At 42.8% G+C, this 21,513-nt stretch overlaps 1 protein-coding gene across 1 annotated transcript in view; it reads right to left on the bottom strand.

Moving 5' to 3' along the window:
* The window catches only part of LOC135504888 (alpha-1,6-mannosylglycoprotein 6-beta-N-acetylglucosaminyltransferase B-like), a 62,203-nt gene extending 41,356 nt beyond the window's left edge, over window positions 1-20,847 (bottom strand). Inside the window, exons 1-6 of the mRNA XM_064923812.1 lie at window positions 20,793-20,847; window positions 19,775-19,896; window positions 12,995-13,124; window positions 12,733-12,863; window positions 3,489-3,553; window positions 3,148-3,321 (exon numbers count right to left, since the gene is read on the bottom strand). Coding sequence (XP_064779884.1) covers window positions 3,148-3,321; window positions 3,489-3,553; window positions 12,733-12,863; window positions 12,995-13,124; window positions 19,775-19,896; window positions 20,793-20,818 — 648 coding nt within the window. The 5' untranslated portion in view covers window positions 20,819-20,847. The remainder of the gene's footprint in view (window positions 1-3,147; window positions 3,322-3,488; window positions 3,554-12,732; window positions 12,864-12,994; window positions 13,125-19,774; window positions 19,897-20,792) is intronic.
* Between the last annotated feature and the right edge of the window lie 666 nt (window positions 20,848-21,513).

The following is a 21,513-nucleotide window of genomic DNA, read 5'->3' as shown; positions in this document are numbered from 1 at the left end:
GGTAAACCTCCCTGGCCTTTGTGGTTGAATCTGTGTTTGAAATTCACTGCTCGATGGAGGGACCTTACAGATACAGTAATTGTATGTGTGAGCTACAGAGATAAGGTAGTCATTCAAAATTAATGTTAAACACTATTATTACACAGAGTTAGTCCACGCAACTTACTATGTGATTTGTTAAGCACATTTTTACTCATTAATTATTTAAGCTTGCCATAACAAAGTTGTGGAATACTAATTGATTCAAGACATTTCAACTTCAAATGTTTTATTAGTTTGTAGAAATGTTGAAAAACATTCTGTGTGTGTAGGTAAGTCAGTGACAAAAAAAATCTAAATTTAATCAATTTAAATTCGGACTGTAACACAACAAAATGTGGAAAAAGTCAAGAGGTGTGAATACTTTCTGAAGTCACTGTAGATTTGTATTTTTTTCCCCCACAAGCTTTTCTTCATGATATGTGTTACTCTGACATCTCTATTAGCTGCATGCCTGATCCTGAATTAGCTCTAGAATTGTTCTCATTAATTTTTATCTCGCTGGCAGAAAAACAGTCCCTGTAAATGCCTTAGAGTAAGAAATAGAACAAATTCTTGGTTCTCTATAGAACTTTCAGATCAAGTTATGCTGACAAATCGAGAAATGCTGACTCCGTAGCCGATTGGCAGCTTTTTCGGCAATTGAGAAATAGATGCACTTCCTCAATAAAGAAAGCTTGTGGTGAAATTTCAGAAAACAGTTAATGCACTGTAGCGTGGAAATTCCTCTCCTTCCCTAACTAAGCATGTTGTCTCATTACTGAGATAGATGAGATAAATAGTGCTTCTAAATCAGCATTTTATCTCGGCAGGCTTTATAATTTGAAAGAAATTGTGGTTGAATTGACCCTGGTCAGACAGTCGACTGCCTGCCCTTTTCCCAGCCTCTAGTTGGCTCGATGGAAGTCCCGTCAACTTCTGCTGAATCTGTTTTCATTCCAACAACTTTCTACTTGTAATGTGCCAGACGCCTTGCACAGTATTGATAAAAAACACTGGGGCTGATTTGCTTGACCCTTTCGTGCTGCAGCTTTCGGCTCCTCTGATTGCAGAATCTTAAACACACATTTTTAACCTTATAATTATTTCTGGTACCATCCCCAGGGTCTGGAAGGCGGCCCATATACTCCCCCTACAATGGTGGTGACCTGTGCGACCAACATAATTATTGTCTGGTGTAAAGGAGTCAGGTTTGTTGGCCTCCTTACTCGCACAAGCTTTTTCAGTTCTGCCCACACATTTTCTATGGGATTGAGGTCAGGGCTTTGTGATGGCCACTCCAATACCTAGACTTTGTTGTCCTTAAGCCATTTTGCCACAGCTTTGGAAGTATGCTTGGGGTCATTGTCCATTTGGAAGACCCATTTGCAAACAAGCTTTAACTTCCTGACTGATGTCTTGAGATGTTGCTTCAATATATCCACACAATTTTCCTACCTCATTATGCCATCTATTTTGTGAAGTGCACCAGTCCCTCCTGCAGCAAAGCACCCCCACAACATGATGCTGCCACCCCAGTGCTTCACAGTTGGGATGGTGTTCTTCGGCTTGAAAGCCTCCCACTTTTTCCTCCAAACATAACAATTGTAATTATGGCCAAACAGTTCTATTTTTGTTTCATCAGCCCAGAGGACATTTCTCCAAAAAGTACAATCTTTGTCCCCATGTGCAGTTGTAAACCGTAGTCTGGCTTTTTATGGCGGTTTTGGAGCAGTGGCTTCTTCCTTGCTGAGTGGCCTTTCAGGTTATGTCAATATATGACTTGTTTTACTGTGGATATAGATACTTTGTACCTGTTTCCTCCAGTATCTTCACAAGGTCCTTTGCTGTTGTTCTGGGATTGATTTGCACTTTTCGCATCAAAGTACGTTCATCTCTAGGAGACAGAACGTGTCTCCTTCCTGAGCGATATGAGAGCAGCGTGGTCCCATGGTGTTTATACTTGCGTACGATTGTTTGTACAGATGAACATGGTACCTTCAGGCATTTGGAAATTGCTCCCAAGGATAAGCCAGACGTGTGGAGGTCTACAATTTTTTTCTGAGGTCTTGGCAGATTTCTTTTGATTTTCCCATAATGTCAAGCAATGAGGCACAGAGTCTGAAGGTAAGCGTTGAAATACATCCACAGGTACACCTCCAATTGACTCAAATGATGTCAATTAGCTTATCAGAAGCTTCTAAAGCCATGACATAATTTCCCAAGCTGTTTAAAGGCACAGTCAACTTAGTGTATGTAAACTTCTGACCCACTCGAATTGTGATACGTGAAATAATCTGTCTGTAAACAATTGTTGGAAAAATTACTTGTCATGCACAAAGTAGATGTCCTAACCAACTTGCCAAAACTGTAGTTTGTTAACAAGAAATTTGTGGCGTGGTTAAAAAACAAGTTTTATTGACTCCAACCTAAGTGTATGTAAACGTCCGACTTCAACTGTATATGTAGTGTCATTGTCGTTGTTTGATGTGCTCAAGCTGCAACAAACACTCAAACTGGACAATTTTATCTCAATCTCTTCATTCAAAGACTCAATCATGGACACTCTTACTGACAGTTGTAGCTGCTTTGCGTGATGTATTGTTGTCTCTACCTTCTTGCCTTTGGGCTGTTGTCTGTGCATGTACCATGTTTTGTGCTGCTACTGTACCATGTTGTGCTACGGCCATGTTGTGTTGCTACCATGATGTTGTCATGTTGTGTTGTCATGTGTTGCTGCCTTGCTCTCTTAGGTCTCTCTTTATGTAGTGTTGTCTCTTTTGTCATGATGTGTGTTTTGTCCTTTATTTTTATTATCCCCCGTCCCCCAAGGAGGCCTTTTGCCGTCATTGTAAATAAGAATTTGTTCTTAACTGACTTGCCTAGTTAAATAAAGTTGAAATAAATAAATGCAGGGCTCATCTGCAAAAGAGACAGTGGTCTCAGCATGACTCTGTGCTTAAAATAAAGGTTAAATAAAAAATAATAAAAGAATTTCATTTCTCGACAAAAAGGCTACTAAAACTTTCAGCATATGTTCAGTGAAGTCCATAAACATTGTTTTTCCATGACAGATTTTGATAGTCGTAATAACTATGCCAAGTGACATTCAACCTGTTCTAAAGCTACCTTCTCTTTGTGGGTGCGTGGTTGCTGGTGCCATGGTGGTGCTGAATGGTTTCTTCCAGGGTGTGGGGGACAGAAGTCTTCTCTCTCACTCAGGTAGGTCAGGATGGAGCAGGTGGTACCATCCACCCCGTAGAAAGCATAGCAGAGGTCTGAGTCCCAACGGGCTTGCAGGAACTGGGAATGTAACGCCAAAGTGTTTTTGATCGAAAAGAAAGAGATAGAGACAGAAAAATAGGTTTGGAACAACAGCAACAGGAGAAATGTTGACTTCATGGGCCCAACAACAAAAACAGATTTAGCATTTACAAGATTAACTGTCAACTAATTGTGTTGTGACTCACCTCAACTTTCTCAGCACAGTGGGGATACACAGGGTCCTCGGGCACCTCACAAACCTCACGGAGACCTGACAAAAGAGATTGTGATACTATATATAATTATACTTTATTTTACCAACAACCTCTGTGCTGCTCAGAGTACTCAGTGGGTAATAAACTTGAATCAGCACTCGATTCCTACACTGTAAAAATTAAATGTTGATTCAACATGCATATTGTAAGGCAACCAGATGCAATTGGATTGTGAGTTTGGCATATCGTTGAACTAACATACATTCTCAAGTTGAGTGAACGTACAATTCAACTTGAAAACTAAATCTACCTTATTTGCACATTTCCCAGATAAATTTAAATCTATGACAATACATTACATACAGTTGAAGTCGGAAGTTCACATACACTTAGGTTGGAGTCATGAAAACTTGTTTTTCAACCACTCCAAAAATGTCTTGTTAACAAACTACAGTTTTGGCAAGTCGGTAAGGACATCTACTTTGTGCATGAGACAGGTCATTTTTCCAATAATTGTTTACTGACAGAGTATTTCACTTATAATTCACTGTATCACAATTCCAGTGGGTCAGAAGTTTACATACACTAAGTTGACCTTTAAACAGCTTGGAAAATTCCAGCAAATTATGTCATGGCTTTAGAAGCTTCTGATAGGCTAATTGACATCATTTGAGTCAATTGGAGGTGTGTACCTGTGGATGTATTTCAAGGCCTACCTTCAAACTCAGTGCCTCATTTGCTTGACATCATGGGAAAATCAAAAGAAATCAGCCAAGACCTCAGAAAGAAAATTCTAGACTACAAGTCTGGTTCGTCCTTGGGAGCAATTTCCAAACACCTGAAGGTACCACGTTCATCTGTACAAACAATAGTACGCAAGTATAAACATCATGGGACCACGCAGCTGTCATACCACTCAGGAAGGAGTCTCCTAGATATGAACATACTTTGGTGCGAAAAGTGCCAATCAATCCCAGAACAACAGCAACAACCTTGTGAAGATGCTGGAGGAAACAGGTACAAAAGTATCTCTACCCACAGTAAAACAAGTCCCATATAGACATAAGCTGAAAGGCCACTCAGCAAGGAAGAAGCCACTGTTTCAAAAACGCCATAAAAAAGCCAGACTACGGTTTGCAACTGCTCATGGGGACAAAGATCATACTTTTTGGAGAAATGTCCTCTGGTCTGGTCTGATGAAACAAAAATATAACTGTTTGGCCATAATGACCATTATGGCCAAACGGAAAAAGTGGGAGGCTTGCAAGCCGAAGAATACCATCCCAACCGTGAAGCACGGGGGTGACAGCATCATGTTGTGGGGGTGCTTTGCTGCAGGAGGGACTGGTGCACTTCACAAAATAGATGGCATAATGAGGTAGGAAAATTGTGTGGATATATTGAAGCAACATCTCAAGACATCAGTCAGGAAGTTAAAGCTTGGTCGCAAATGGGTCTTCCAAATGGACAATGACCCCAAGCATACTTCCAAAGTTGTGGCAAAATGGCTATTGTCTGTAAGTCAAGGTATTGGAGTGGCCATCACAAAGTCCTGACCTCAATCCCATAGAACATTTGTGGGCAGAACTGAAAAAGCATGTGCGAACAAGGAGCCCTACAAACCTGACTCAGTTACACCAGCTCTGTCAGGAGGAATGGACCAAAATTCACTCTACTTATTGTGGGAAGCTTGTGGAAGGCTACCCGAAACGTTTGACCCAAGTTAAACAATTGAAAGGCAATGCTACCAAATACTAATTGAGTGTATGTAAACTTCTGATCCACTGAGAATGTGATGAAAGAAATAAAATATGAAATCAATCAATCATTCTCTTTACTATTATTCTGACATGTCACATTATTAAAATAAAGTGGTTATCCTAACTGACCTAAGACAGGGAATATTTACTAGGATTAAATGTCAGAAATTGTGAAAAACTGAGTTGAAATGTATTTGGCTAAGGTGTATGTAAACTTCTGACTTCAACTGTATATCATAAGGCCTTTCTTTGAGGGCCTAGTTACAACCTAATGCACTGGTCTGAAACTCCTGGTTTACAGGCCACATCAAGCCTGCAAGTCACATGCTGGCTTGCAAAGTGATGTGTAATTCCTATTGGAATCCAGCCAGAGTAAGGATATCTTTTAATTGCCTGCAACCTGCATTGACATCCAGGTAGGGAAGATTGATTATTGAGTCTACCTAAAGTTTATAAACTGGATCAGCCATCTCAGTAAGGGAAAAAGTTAAACTACTAACAGATTGGATTTATTTAGAAAAAAAATTGGTATTATGTTCGTGTGGTAAGGATGTAAAGATTCACAGATATGCATCGGTCCCCGGTTCAAATGTTTAAGATACAAATGCATTGGTAAAAGTGCTTCGACAAAGTACTGAGTAAAGGGTCTGAATACTTACGTAAATAAAGTATATGTTTTTATTTTTAATACATTTGCAAAAAATTCAAAACATCTGTTTTGACTGCATTATGTGTGTAGATTGATGTGTGTAAATTAACTTTAATAATGGAACACTAGTCACATGAATAATGTTTACATACTGCTTTACTCATTTCATATGTATATACTATATTATATTCTACTGTATTTTAGTCAATGCCACTCCGACATTGCTCGTCCTAATATCTCTATATTTCTTAATTCCGTTCTTTTACTTTTAGATGTCTGTAATGTTGTGAATTGATAGATATTTCTGCACTGTTGGAGCTAGAAACACAAGCATTTTGCTACACCCCCAATAACATCTGCTAAATATGAGTGTGTGACCAATACATTTTATTTGAAGTGAGCTAAATTTTAATAAGCTTGTTGAGTAAAATTACGAATGTATGTTTGCTCAAAACCATGCCCACCCCTTTCAAGAACAATTGGATATGTATTTAGATACAAGGGCCCGATGCAGGAACGACACGTTTTAATTTCAAACGATTCGGTGCGATTCGGTTTGATTAGAGGAACGAATCAAAGCGATTTGATTAAAAAAGTGTTTGGGCTAGTAATGTATCAATATTTATCTTTAAAAATTATCTATAGGGCCTCCCGGGTGGCGCAGTGGTTAAGGGCACTGTACTGCAGCGCCAGCTGTGCCATCAGAGACTCTGGGTTTGCGCCCAGGCTCTGTCGTAACCGGCCGCGACCGGGAGGTCCGAGGGGCGACGCACAATTGGCCTAGCGTCGTCCGGGTTAGGGAGGGCTTGGCCGGTAGGGATATCCTTGTCTCATCGCGCACCAGCGACTCCTGTGGTGGGCTGGGCGCAGTGCGCACTAACCAAGGTTGCCAGGTACACAGTGTTTCCTCCGACACATTGGTTCGGCTGGCTTCCGGGTTGGATGCGCGCTGTGTTAAGAAGCAGTGCGGCTTGGTTGGGTTGTGTATCGGAGGACGCATGACTTTCAACCTTCGTCTCTCCCGAGCCCTTACGGGAGTTGTAGCGATTAGACAAGATAGTAGCTACAAAAAATGATTGGATACCATGAAATTGGGGAGAAACACGGGGTAAAATTCAACAAAAAAAAATGATCTATGACATAGCCAATTGGATATAGCACAACTTTTGGATTTCCCCCCATCTCATAAGGAAATGGTTCAGACCAACTCAGAGTGAGCTTCTCTTCTTCTCCCGCTATGACCATGCAGTGCAGGGAGCAAAAGTGATTGCTGTCCTCATTATTAAATTTGCAACTTTACCCTATACAATGCCTTGCGAAAGTATTCGGCCCCCTTGAACTTTGCGACCTTTTGCCACATTTCAGGCTTCAAACATAAAGATATAAAACTGTATTTTCTTGTGAAGAATCAACAACAAGTGGGACACAATCATGAAGTGGAACGACATTTATTGGATATTTCAAACTTTTTTAACATATCAAAAACTGAAAAATTGGGGGTGCAAAATTATTCAGCCCCTTTACTTTCAGTGCAGCAAACTCTCTCCAGAAGTTCAGTGAGGATCTCTGAATGATCCAATGTTGACCTAAATGACTAATGATGATAAATACAATCCACCTGTGTGTAATCAAGTCTCCGTATAAATGCACCTGCACTGTGATAGTCTCAGAGGTCCGTTAAAAGCGCAGAGAGCATCATAAAGAACAAGGAACACACCAGGCAGGTCCGAGATACTGTTGTGAAGAAGTTTAAAGCCGGATTTGGATACAAAAAGATTTCCCAAGCTTTAAACATCCCAAGGAGCACTGTGCAAGCGATAATATTGAAATGGAAGGAGTATCAGACCACTGCAAATCTACCAAGACCTGGCCGTCCCTCTAAACTTTCAGCTCATACAAGGAGAAGACTGATCAGAGATGCAGCCAAGAGGCCCATGATCACTCTGGATGAACTGCAGAGATCTACAGCTGAGGTGGGAGACTCTGTCCATAGGACAACAATCAGTCGTATATTGCACAAATCTGGCCTTTATGGAAGAGTGGCAAGAAGAAAGCCATTTCTTAAAGATATCCATAAAAAGTGTTGTTTAAAGTTTGCCACAAGCCACCTGGGAGACACACCAAACATGTGGAAGAAGGTGCTCTGGTCAGATGAAACCAAAATTGAACTTTTTGGCAACAATGCAAAACGTTATGTTTGGCGTAAAAGCAACACAGCACATCACCCTGAACACACCATACCCACTGTCAAACATGGTGGTGGCAGCATCATGGTTTGGGCCTGATTTTCTTCAGCAGGGACAGGGAAGATGGTTAAAATTGATGGGAAGATGGATGGAGCCAAATACAGGACCATTCTGTAAGAAAACCTGATGGAGTCTGCAAAAGACCTGAGACTGGGACGGACATTTGTCTTCCAACAAGACAATGATCCAAAACATAAAGCAAAATCTACAATGGAATGGTTCAAAAATAAACATATCCAGGTGTTAGAATGGCCAAGTCAAAGTCCAGACCTGAATCCAATCGAGAATCTGTGGAAAGAACTGAAAACTGCTGTTCACAAATGCTCTCCATCCAACCTCACTGAGCTCAATCTGTTTTGCAAGGACAAATGGGAAAAAATTTCAGTCTCTCGATGTGCAAAACTGATAGAGACATACCCCAAGCAACTTACAGCTGTAATCGCAGCAAAAGGTGGCGCTACAAAGTATTAACTTAAGGGGGCTGAATAATTTTGCACGCCCAATTTTACAGTTTTTGATTTGTTAAAAAAGTTTGAAATATCCAATAAATGTCGTTCCACTTCATGATTGTGTCCCACTTGTTGTTGATTCTTCACAAAAAAATACAGTTTTATATCTTTATGTTTGAAGCCTGAAATGTGGCAAAAGGTCGCAAAGTTCAAGGGGGCCGAATACTTTCGCAAGGCACTGTATATGTAAAAATGACCATATACAGTGCATTTGGAAAGTATTCAGACCCCTTGACTTTTTCCACATTTTGGTATGTCACAACCTTATTCTAAAATGGATTAATTTAGCAGATGTTATTGGGGGTGTAGCAAAATGCTTGTGTACCTAGCTCCAACAGTGCAGTAGTATTTAACAATTCACAACAACACACACATATCTAAAAGTAAAATAATGTAATTCAGAAATATATAACTATTAGGACAAGCATTGTAGTGGCATTGACTAAAATACAGTAAAAGAGTATACAGTATATACATATGAAATTAGTAAAGCAGTATGTAAACATTATTAAAGTGACCAGTGAGTCCATGTCTATGTATATGTGGCAGCAGCCTCTAAGGTGCAGGGTTGAGTAACCGGGTGGAAGCCGGGCTAGTGATGGCTATTTAACAGTCTGATGGCCTTGAGATAGAAGCTGTTTTTCAGTCTCTCAGTCCCAGCTTTGATGCAGCAGTTTGTTGATCCAACGTACAACTGTACGGCAACAGCTGCAATAGGATTATGAATTTCCTCAACATTTGGGCATATAGCTGAACCAACATACAGTGTTGCCTTCCAAAGGCAAACATGAGTTAGTAATTCGACTCAACCAGTTTTTATACTCACTATGAGAAAAGTTTGTTGAGTGAAACTTTTTTTGAACACGCATTAGCTGAATTTGGTGTCCTTCAAAGTCTACCCAACTCAGAATAACGCTGATTGAGCAATTGGTTAAATTGGCTTTTTTTACAGTGTAGCATTCTATAGCATGAGAAGAAACCCACTGTGTTCCCAAAGAGGCCCCTTCCCGTAAGCACTCCACCTTCTTCCCCCTAGTGTCAATCACACACACACACACACACACACACACACACACACACACACACACACACACACACACACACACACACACACACACACACACACACACACACACACACACACACACACACACATAAATGTCAAACATACACACCTAACCCACCTGCCTACCCCACCCCAAACATTCTCCTTTACAATGCAGACCGTGCCAAAACACACAGACCGTAGCTGTGTAAAACAACCTTGTAAAACGGGCAGAAAATAAAATAAAATCCCAGTCACAGCCAAGGTGCGAAGCCCGAAAAAGCTGATGAGAAGATGAAAAAAAAATCAGCATCTGAAAAAACACACGTACGAGTCAACAGGCCATTGAAAGGACTCCTGGGTAATTTGATCGCTCTTTATGGGGTCTGAGGTAATGTGAGGGGAAGAGAGGCGGGTCGGGAAGGAGGGTGGGCTGCTCGTGGTGAGAAGTGTGTGTGTGTGTGTGGGGGGGGGGGAGCTGGGAGGGGGGTTGTGTGGCCTGCGTTGTATGAATCACCTTATTCAGGGTTTGTGAACATTCACTTTCTCTCTTTGCTCTACCTCTCCCTCCTCCTCTCTCTTTCATTCGCTCTCTCTCTCCCTCCATCCCTCTCGCTCTATCCCTTTCTGCCTCCCTCCCCAGCTCCCTCCATCCGTCCTCACGTGGCAGGGTCGGCCAGTAACCCGACTCCCACCTGACACCTCTCCGCACAATCACACACACACACTCCGCCAGCATAGCTAGCTCTCTGGGACTTGTTAAACCCCTTATTCATCGGCCTTAAGGACTCCCTCCATCATATTCACCTGTAGTCTCTCACCTTTGACCCCTACTGGCCAACGACCATCCCTTCTAGAATCCCAGGCTATTAACTTCACTATGTTGTTAATCTTTGAACTTGAACTATTGCACAGCCCTGAACTGTGGCCTCGAGTAACAATATCAGAGTCCCTCCAGCCAATCTCTAAAGCACTATAGTCAAACAATAGTTTTATTGTGGTGTAATGGGGAGACTGGCTGCATTGGCTTAATCAGGTGCCAACTCCATCAAAAGCATGTAGTCATTGCATCTTCACCAATGTGCTATGATATGATACATTATATGCTATGTTACTGGTATGACGTTCTATGATAATATATATACACTGAGTGTACAAAACATTAGGAACACCTTCCAATTACATTTTTGGCCATCAAGGAAAACGCTATGTCTGGCGCAAACCCAACACCTCTCATCATCCCGAGAACACAATCCCATCATAGTGAAGCATGGTAGTGGCAGCATCATGCTGTGGGGATGTTTTTCATCAGCAGGGACAAGGAAACTGGTCAAAATTGAAGGAATGATGGATGGCGCTAAATTTCTATTTTATTTTTATTTAACCAGGTAGGCTGGTTAAATAAAGTTCCAATTTACAACTGCGACCTGGCCAAGATAAAGCAAAGCAGTGCGACACGAACAACAACACAGAGTTACACATGGAATAAACAAGCGTACAGTCAATAACACAATAGAAAAAAAAGAAAGTCTATATACAGTGTGTGCAAATGGCGTGAGGAGGTAGGCAATAAATAGGCCATAGTAGCAAAGTAATTACAATTTAGCAGATTAACAATGGAGTGATAAATGAGCAGATGATGATGTGTAAATAGAGATACTGGTGTGCAAAAGAGCAGAAAAGTAAATAAAAACATATGGGGATGAGGTAGGCAATACAGTTGGACTATGTACAGCTGCAGCGATCGGTTAGCTGCTCAGATAGCCGATGTTTAAAGTTAGTGAGGGAAATATAAGTCTCCAGCTTCAGCGATTTTTGCATTTCATTCCAGTCACTGGCCGCAGAGAACTGGAAGGAAAGGCGGCCAAAGGAGGTGTTGGCTTTGGGGATGACCAGTGAGATATACCTGCTGGAGCGCGTGCTAAGGGTTGGTGTTGTTATTGTGACCAGTGAGCTGAGATAAGGCAGAGCTTTACCTAGCATAGACTTATAGATGACCTGGAGCCAGTGGGTCTGGCGACAAATATGCAGCGAGGGCCAGCCAGCTACAGCATTCAGGTCGCAGTGGTGGGTGGTATAAGGGGCTTTGGTAACAAAATGGATGGCACTGTGATAGAATACAGGGAAATTCTTTAAGGAAACCTGTTTCAGTCTTTCAGACATTTGAGACTGGGACTGAGGTTCCCATTCCAGCAGGACAATGACCCTAAGCATACTGCTAAAGCAACACTCGAGTGGTTTAAGGGGAAACATTTAAATGTCTTGGAATGGCCTAGTCAAAGCCCAGACCTCAATCCAATTGAGAATCTGTGGTATGACTCAAAGATTGATGTACACCAGCGGAAACCATCCAACTTGAAGGAGCTGGAGCAGTTTTGCCTTGAAGAATGGTCAAAAATCCCAGTAGCTCGATGTGCCAAGCTTATAGAGACTGTAATTGCTGCAAAAGGTGGCTCTACGAAGTAATGACTTTGTCTTATTTCTTGTTTGTTTCACAAAAATATATATTTTGCATCTTCAAAGTGGTAGGCATGTTGTGTAAATCAAATGATACAACCCCCCCCCAAAAAAATATATATTTTAATTCCAGGTTGGAAGGCAACAAAATAGGAAAAATGCCAAGAGGGGTGAATACTTTCACATGCCACTGTAATGTTTGGTATAATAATATATGCCATTTAGCAGACGGTTTTATCCAGAGCAACTTACAGTCATGCATGCAGACATTTTACATGCGGGTGGCCCCAGTGGAATCAAACCCACGACGCTTGGTGTTACAAGCGCCATGATCTACCATCTGAGCAACACAGGATCCAACTGTAATTATAGGTCTCTGTTATGGTAAGCTTCTCTAGCTAATGTTATATGATGTAGTTCCAATGTGGTTCCAAGTTTGGGGTTTGATTCCTGCTTGGCCCCTCTGTACTGTAAGTTGCTTTTGATAATAAATGTATGCCTACTAAAGAACCATATTGTATTATTACTAGTTAGAGAAAGGCTATGACCAGGGCTGGTTGTGGTCCTACCTGTCTGCGGTCTGTGGTCGTCTTGTGGTCGTGGTGTGTGGGGCTGATGACCGAGGCTTTCCAGCTTCTGGGCCATTCTCTGTAGCTCTCGCTCCACGGACCGCACCAAGCCCTCCTGGTCCTGCCGGAGACTGGGTGACCACACAATTACGCACATACACACCCACATGAGACTCACCAGAAAAATGTAGTTTCAGTGCTGTGAATATCCAATAACATGATTTTAACTACTTTGTCTGAGTATGGAGGAGTGTAGATGTACCTTTGCAGAAGGTTAGTAAGTTCTTCTTTAGCAGGCTGGGGAGTGTCTCTCTCCCTCGCTAGCCGCTGCACCTGAGAGCTCAGAGCCTCTAAGCGTAGAGCCAGTCTTCGCACACTGTTACCATGGTGACCTGGGGGATGATTGACAGCACAGAAAGTTGATATTATACACTGAGTGTACAAAGCATTAGGAACACCTGCTCTTTCCTTGACATTGACTGACCAGGTGAATGCTATGATCCCTTATTGATGTCAGTTGTTAAATCCACTTAAATAAGCGTAGATGAAGGGGAGGAGACAGGTTAAATGTTTTTTAAGCCTTGAGACAATGGAGACATGGATTGTGTATGTGTGCCATGCAGAGGGTGAATGGATAAGACAACATATTTAAGTGCCTTTGAAGGAGGTATGGTAGTAGGTGCCAGGCGCGCCGGTTTGAGTGTGTCAACAACTGCAACACTGCTAGGATTTTCATACACAACAGTTTCCCGCGTATCTCAAGAATGGTCCACCACCCTAAGGACACCCAGCCAACTTGACACATTTGTGGGAAGCACTGGAGTCAACATGGGCCAGCATCACTGTGGAATACTTTCGACTCCTTATAAAGTCCATGCCCCAATGAATTGAGAAGGTTCTGAGGGGAAAAGGGTGTGCAATTCAATATTAGGGAGGTGTTCCTAATGTTTTGTACACTGAGTATATGTACACTGCTCAAAAAAATAAAGGGAACACTAAATTAACACATCCTAGATCTGAATGAATTAAATATTCTTATTAAATACTTTTTTCTTTACATAGTTGAATGTGCTGACAACAAAATCACAAAAAAATGATCAATGGAAATCCAATTTAGCAACCTATGGAGGTCTGGATTTGGAGTCACACTCAAAATTAAAGTGGAAAACCACACTACAGGCTGATCTAACTTTGATGTAATGTCCTTAAAACAAGTCAAAATGAGGATCAGTAGTGTGTGTGGCCTCCACGTGCCTGTATGACCTCCCTACAATGCCTGGGCATGCTCCTGATGAGGAGGCGGATGGTCTCCTGAGGGATTTCCTCCCAGACCTGGACTAAAGCATCCGCCAACTCCTGGACAGTCTGTGGTGCAACGTGGCGTTGGTGGATGGAGCGAGACATGATGTCCCAGATGTGCTCAATTGGATTCAGGTCTGGGAAACAGGTGGGCCAGTCCATAGCATCAATGCCTTCCTCTTGCAGGAACTGCTGACACACTCCAGCCACATGAGGTCTAGCATTGTCTTGCATTAGGAGGAACCCAGGGCCAACCGCACCAGCATATGGTCTCACAAGGGGTCTGAGGATCTCATCTCGGTACCTAATGGCAGTCAGGCTACCTCTGGCGAACACATGGAGGGCTGTGCGGCCCGCAAAGAAATGCCACCCCACACCATGACTGACCCACCGCCAAACCGGTCATGCTGGAGGATGTTGCAGGCAGCAGAACGTTCTCCATGGCGTCTCCAGACTCTGTCACGTCTGTCACATGTGCTCAGTGTGAACCTGCTTTCTTCTGTGAAGAGCACAGGGCGCCAGTAGTGGATTTGCCAATCTTGGTGTTCTCTGGCAAATGCCAAACGTCCTGCACGGTGTTGGGCTGTAAGCACAACCCCCACCTGTGGATGTCGGGCCCTCATACCACCCTCATGGAGTCTGTTTCTGACCGTTTGAGCATACACATGCACATTTGTGGCCTGCTGGAGGTCATTTTGCAGGGCTCTGGCAGTGCTCCTCCTGCTCCTCCTTGCACAAAGGCAGAGGTAGCGGTCCTGCTGCTGGGTTGTTGCCCTCCTACGGCATCCTCCACGTCTCCTGATGTACTGGCCTGTCTCCTGGTAGCGCCTCCATGCTCTGGACACTACGCTGACAGACACAGCAAACCTTGCCACAGCTCGCATTGATGTGCCATCCTGGATGAGCTGCACTACCTGAGCCACTTGTGTGGGTTGTAGACTCCGTCTCATGCTACCACTAGAGTGAAAGCACTGACAGCATTCAAAAGTGACCAAAACATCAGCCAGGAAGCATAGGAACTGAGAAGTGGTCTGTGGTCACCACCTGCAGAACCACTCCTTTATTGGGGGTGTCTTGCTAATTGCCAATAATTTCCACCTGGTGTCTATTCCATTTGCACAACAGCATGTGACATGTATTGTCAATCAGTATTGCTTCCTAAGTGGACAGTTTGATTTCACAGAAGTGTGATTGACTTGGAGTTACATTGTGTTGTTTAAGTGTTCCCTTTATTTTTTTGAGCAGTGTATATAGTCAGGATCTATTCCGTTACCATGTGACCAGAGTCTCTCTTTCTTTGGTCAGGTCACATGGTCAGGGGAAATCCTGGCCCTGATCTGGTAACATACTGTATTGCATAGTAAAAGAGCATAGCCATGGAATATAATATTCACATCCTTTTTCACAGTCCATGTTATAATGGCACAGTGAGAAATACACTGAATTCTGAGACATGGACAAATAATGGCATTAATCAAACATTCCAAATGGAAACCCCTGTATGGACCACCTGTACACACATCATATTGTAAATGTCAAAGCCAATCAGGCCCTGTCCTAAAATAAAATATCAGATTGCATCATTACCATCAACAGATTACGTAACGCCATCTATTTTTGTTGAATTGAGTGATTATGGTCGTTCATTTTCCATATTACATGCACCTAGTGCAAGGATTTTAATTTATTTTTTACAGTGAGACTGAAATGTTCAATATGCCTATTTTAGGACAGATGGCAAAGAGTCATAATTCCTGGCATGAAAATATTGTTGGAGTGGTAACTGGAGCTCTTCACATAATTACGCTATTCTCACGTGGCTTTGTGGTTTCAGAACCCCCCCCCCACACACACACACACACACACACACACGCAGGAACGACACCCGAGCATACACACACACACACATGGGCACACACACCCACACACATAGACACACTCCTAGACATAAGTGAATGTTTACACAGACGCCATAACGGGTAACGCTGGCCCTTGACTCAACTTGATGACATCAACCGCAGTTCTAAAGTCATATTGAGGTCAGGTTGATTTCAACATTCTCGCCCTAACACTGCCATTTCATATCAGTCAGAGATGCAACTTTTACTGTAAGACATTGCCCATCATCATGTGTAGTGCTCTTTGTACACTATGCTCTAGTGTATACCAAAACACATTGCAACATGAGTGGTCTCAATATTGATGCCTTGTATGAAACTAGGCCATTTGAATTCTCTGCTGGATCCCCTCCAAAATGTGGATGACCTATGCTCCCAACAGAAGGTAAAAAGAGTTTACTGTGAGAGAAAGTACTTATTATGACACAAAAAAAAGAGGCGATTTAGAAAGGACACCCATGATATATTATACTGAATCTACCATAACTACATCCTTTTACAAGCATTTTTTTGTTTTCAGGCTACACGCCTACATGTTCCAAAAGTGTTCTTAAGCTATTCCCATAGGATAACCATTTTTGGTCCCACGTAGAACCCTTTTTTTGTTCCAGGTATAAAGGCAACATGTAAAGTGTTGGTCCCATGTTTCATGAGCTGAAATAAAAGATCCCAGAAATGTTCTATATGCACAAAATGCTTATTTCTCTCAAATTTTGTGCGTAACTTTATTGACATCCCTGTTAGTAAACATTTCTCCTTTGCCAAGATAACCCATCCACCTGACAGGTGTGGCATATCAAGAAGCTGATTAAACACCATGATCATTACACAGGTGCACCTTGTGATGGGGACAATAAAGGCCACTCTAAAATGTGCAGTTTTGTCACAGATATCTCAAGTTCTGAGGGAGCGTGCAATTGGCATGCTGACTGCAGGAATGTCCACCAGAGCTGTTACCAGAGATTTGAATGTTAATTTCTCTACCATAAGCTGCCTCCAACGTAGTTTTAGGGAATTAGGCAGTGCGTCCTACCGGCCTCACAACCGCAGACCACATGTAACCACACCAGTCCAGGACCTCCACATCCGGCTTCTTCACCTGCGGGATCGTCTAAGACCAGCCACCCAGACAGCTGATGAAACTGTGGGTTTACACAACCAAAGAATTTCTGCACAAACTGTCAGAAACCGTCTCAGGGAAGCTCATCTGCGTGCTTGTTGTCCTCAGCAGGGTCTTGACCAGACTGCAGTTTGGCATCTTAAACGACTTCAGTCGGAAAATGCTCATCTTCAATGGCCACTGGCACGCTGGAGAAGTGTGCTCTTCACAGATGAATCCCGGTTTCAACTGTACCGGACAGATGGCAGACAGCGTGTATGGCATTATGTTGGCGAGCGGTTTGCTGATGTCAAAGTTGTGGACAAAGTGCCCCATGGTGGCGGTGGGGTTATGGTATGGGTAGGCATAAGCTACGGGCAACCAACACAATTGCATTTTATCGATGGCAAATTGAATGCACAGAGATACAGTGACGAGGTCCTGAGGCTCATTGTCCTGCCATTCATCCACCACCATCACCTCATGTTTCCGCATGATAATGCAAGGCCCCATGTTGCAAGGATCTGTACACAATTCCTGGAAGCTGAAAATGTCCCAGTTCTTCCATGGCCTGCATATTCACCAGACATGTCACCCATTGAGCATGTTTTGGATGCTCTGGATCGACGTGTACGACAGCGCGTTCTAGTTCCCGGCCAATATCCAGCACCTTCACACAACCATTGAAGAGGAGTGGGACAACATTCCACAGGCCACAATCAACAGCCTGATCAACTCTATGTGAGGGAGATGTGTTGCGTTGTATGAGGCAAAGGGCGGTCACACTAAATAATGACTGGTTTTCTGATCCACAACCCTTACCTTTATTTTTAAGGTATCTGTGACCAACAGAAACATATCTGTATTTCCAGTCATGTGAAATCCCTATATTAAGGCCTAATGAATATATTTCAATTGAGGATTTTCTTATATTCATTTTTGCATGTTGTATATTTTTGTTCAGTGTAGAACCCTCTGTGGAAAGGGTTCTACATGGAACCCAAAAGAGTTCTACCTGGAACCAAAAAGGGTTCAGAAATGTGTCTTGTCACCAAAAATACTCACAAACTTTTACAGATGCACAATCGAGAGTATCCGGTCAGGCTGTATCACCGCCTGGTACGGCAACTGCTCCACCCACAACCGTAAGGCTCTCCAGAGGGTAGTGAGGTCTGCACAACGTATCACCAGGGACACACTACCTGCCCTCCAGGACACCTACACCACCCGATGTCACAGGAAGGCCAAAAAGATCATCAAGGAAAACAACCACCCAAGCCACTGCCTGCTCACCCCGCTATCATCCAGAAGGCGAGGTCAGTACAGGTGCATCAACGCTGGGACCGAGAGACTGAAAAACAGCTTCTATCTCAAGGCCATCAGACTGTTAAACAGCCATCACTAACATTGAGTAGCTGCTGCCAACATACTGACTCAAATCTCTAGCCACTTTAATAATGAAAAATTGGATGTAATAAATGTATCACAAGTCACTTTAAACAATGCCACTTTATATAATAATTATATACCCTAGATTACTCATCTCATATGTATATACTGTACACTATACCATCTACTGCATCTTGCCTATGCCGTTCGGCAATCGCTCATCCATATACTTATATATACATATTCTTATTCATCCCTTTACACTTGTGTGTGTATAAGGTAGTTGTTGTGAAATTGTTAGATTACTTGTTCGATATTACTGCACGGTCGGAACTACAAGCACAAGCATTTCGTTACACATCTGCTAACCATGTGTACGTGACCAATTAAATTTGATTTGGTTCTTCAAAAGGTTATCCTATGGGGACAGCCGAGGAACCCTTTTAGGTTCTAGATAGCGCCTTGTTTTTAAGAGTGTAGACATAGACCGCCCACTATAACGGTCGCTAGCCAAACATATAGTAAAACAAACATCACATAATGTCGTTTGTTCCACTTCCACTCAATGCCTCTGGCTGACCTAAAGCAGTAGTCCTTTTCCTTGTTTGACGAACCCCATGGTATACATAAGAAGCGTACAGCAACCTAACCAGCCAGACTGCAGCAGACGGCCAGAAAAACAAGTCAACCAGGGGCGTAGTAAAAAGTAAATGTGTGTTTAAGAGGCCTGTCAGTTGGCCTTTAAGGGGCTATTTGGGAGGGCCGATCAAGGACTTCCTGATTGAGACATTAGCATTTGCACAAATGTAGAGTGGTCTATAAAATGTTGGGCTGGCCTGGCACTGAATGGCTAGTATTGAGCAAACGTGGAAATCAGACAATAAAATAGTACTGTAATATTTTGGGCTAGGGTGTCGGTGGTGTGGGGTTACCGGTGTGTGTGTGTGTGTGTGTATACACTGGTTATGGACCCACAGGGAGGTTGTAGATGTGGGGTCTGAGGATAGGGGTTAAACAGAGACCCCTTTGGGATTGGCTATCTACCCAATGACACATACAGGAAGGAACCCTATGATGGTGATGTCACCCCCTATCCACCCCCTGCCTGTTTACTCAGCTGACAATTACTGCATCACTCCTCACCAACCATAGCATCACTCCTCACCAACCATAGGACTACAGGAAGTAGTGGCAAAGAGAGAGAGGAGTCAACACTAGAAAATATCTTAACACAGGTGTCAGCATAGTTTTCAGTCATGTAAACCATTTCACTATCTAATCTATTCCTCGAAAGTGTAGGACCATAGAAATACAGTATAATGAATGTAGATTATATTTCTATGATTGGGACACTTACCCTGTTCCTCAGGGGACCTCCCTGCACCTGCCGGCTCCTCTCTGGTCATCTCTGGAGGCACCCAGAGGCTCTGCAGCAGCAGGGTGAGCAGAGAGACAGAAAGACACAGCACCAAGCAGCCACTGGAGACAGACAGGAGGACAGACGGACATGGGTTAGCGTTGGGATTAGCAGAAATCATCACTACACTAAACTAACTACCTCTACTAGTAATGTAATTGCAATGAACTTATATTTAGCTTCGACACATGGTATCATATTGTGTATCATGTAGTGCCACGTAGAGGGGTACCAAGTTTGCCCTAAAGTCCTGTAACTTGTTGTGGTGATCTCCGTGTAGTCTCAGTTTGTCCTGAACTGAGCACATAGAGAAGAAGAGGGAATTAACTTGTTCCATGGACAGGCTTCAAATAAGAGCGGTTCTCTTAGTCATAACAAACAGCTGGAGAGTGACGTGCTGTCATGGCGTGAGAGCGACTTGAGCAAGCGACTCCTTTGGGGTTTGGGTTTTTACTGGGGCAGAATAGGACTGGGCTTTTCGTCGGAGCAAATCGGCTACGAAGAGTGTGTTCCAGAAGTGAAACGCCCTCGGGCCAAGCCAAACACACGGCCAAACTCAGCACTCAAGACGGTTCAATTCAATTGAATTCAATTGTATTAGTAAAGCTCTCCATATAGAGAAATCTGTCAAAGAGATCTCAGCGACTGGCCCGGGTATTTGCGAAAACAACATCCACTATAGGGCTACCAGCGACAAAGAAAAAACTCCAAAATAAGAGTTACGGGATGATACCAGCTAGTTCAACACTTAGTAAGCCCATTGTTTGTGGGTCCAACAATCAGTCAAGTCTACATTATAGTCCATTTACCGTACGTTCAGTCAACTCCTGATAAGTGCGATGTAACTGGCATGACAAACATGCAATATACACATGCCGATATCCAGAGATCTGAACCATATTCCTACACAGTAGATCTGGTCTTAATCAATTGATAGGCTTTTGGGATGAGCCCTTACCTCCGGGGTCGCAGTGTAAAACGCATGATCCAGAGTCAAGATGTGGGCCTGACTGTCAAAACAGAAAATCATACATTAGAATAAACAAGTGTTATTATCAGTCAATAGTGCAATAACTTGGAAAAAGAAACTCAAAGAGATGCTGCCTCTAATTTTTTTCTTCTGTTTTTCCCACTGTTTCTCTGTTTTTCCCACTTTCTCAAAAGTGAAGATAAGGCAGATCACCATTAAGGCAAGATCACCATTCAGTCCAAAACACCACATCACACCACATCACATCATAGTTTCCATTTACACTGATGGGAATATATTAATTCCCTTCCATATTCAGTCATAGTTTTGACGAGGCGTAAAAGTGGCTCAACGTGTGCCTTTGTGTTTCCTATTGAAAGTTAATGATACACTGATACATGTCACAAACTGTGCCAATACTCCAGTCCCTCTCTCTCCATCCTTCAGTCCCTTTGTTTTGTTACTCTGTGTGGTCTATAAGCCAGAGTTATAAAGACATTGGAACAGCCAGGCGTACTTACCGATTCAGCGCGGACACACACACAAACACACACACAGACCACACAAACACTCTAAGGCTCCGTCACGACCGGGCGGCAACCTCCTCCATCGCTCCCTCTTTCAAAAAAAGACCCGATAAAAAAAAAAGCTGGAGAAAACGCGGGGCTGGAAAGTCTCATTTGTTTTTGTCTCTTTTTCCCTCCTTCTC

Source organism: Oncorhynchus masou, chromosome 18 (genome assembly GCF_036934945.1).
Source record: "Oncorhynchus masou masou isolate Uvic2021 chromosome 18, UVic_Omas_1.1, whole genome shotgun sequence".
Taxonomy (NCBI): Eukaryota; Metazoa; Chordata; class Actinopteri; order Salmoniformes; family Salmonidae; genus Oncorhynchus; species Oncorhynchus masou.
This window is presented reverse-complemented; position numbering and strand designations above follow the sequence as displayed.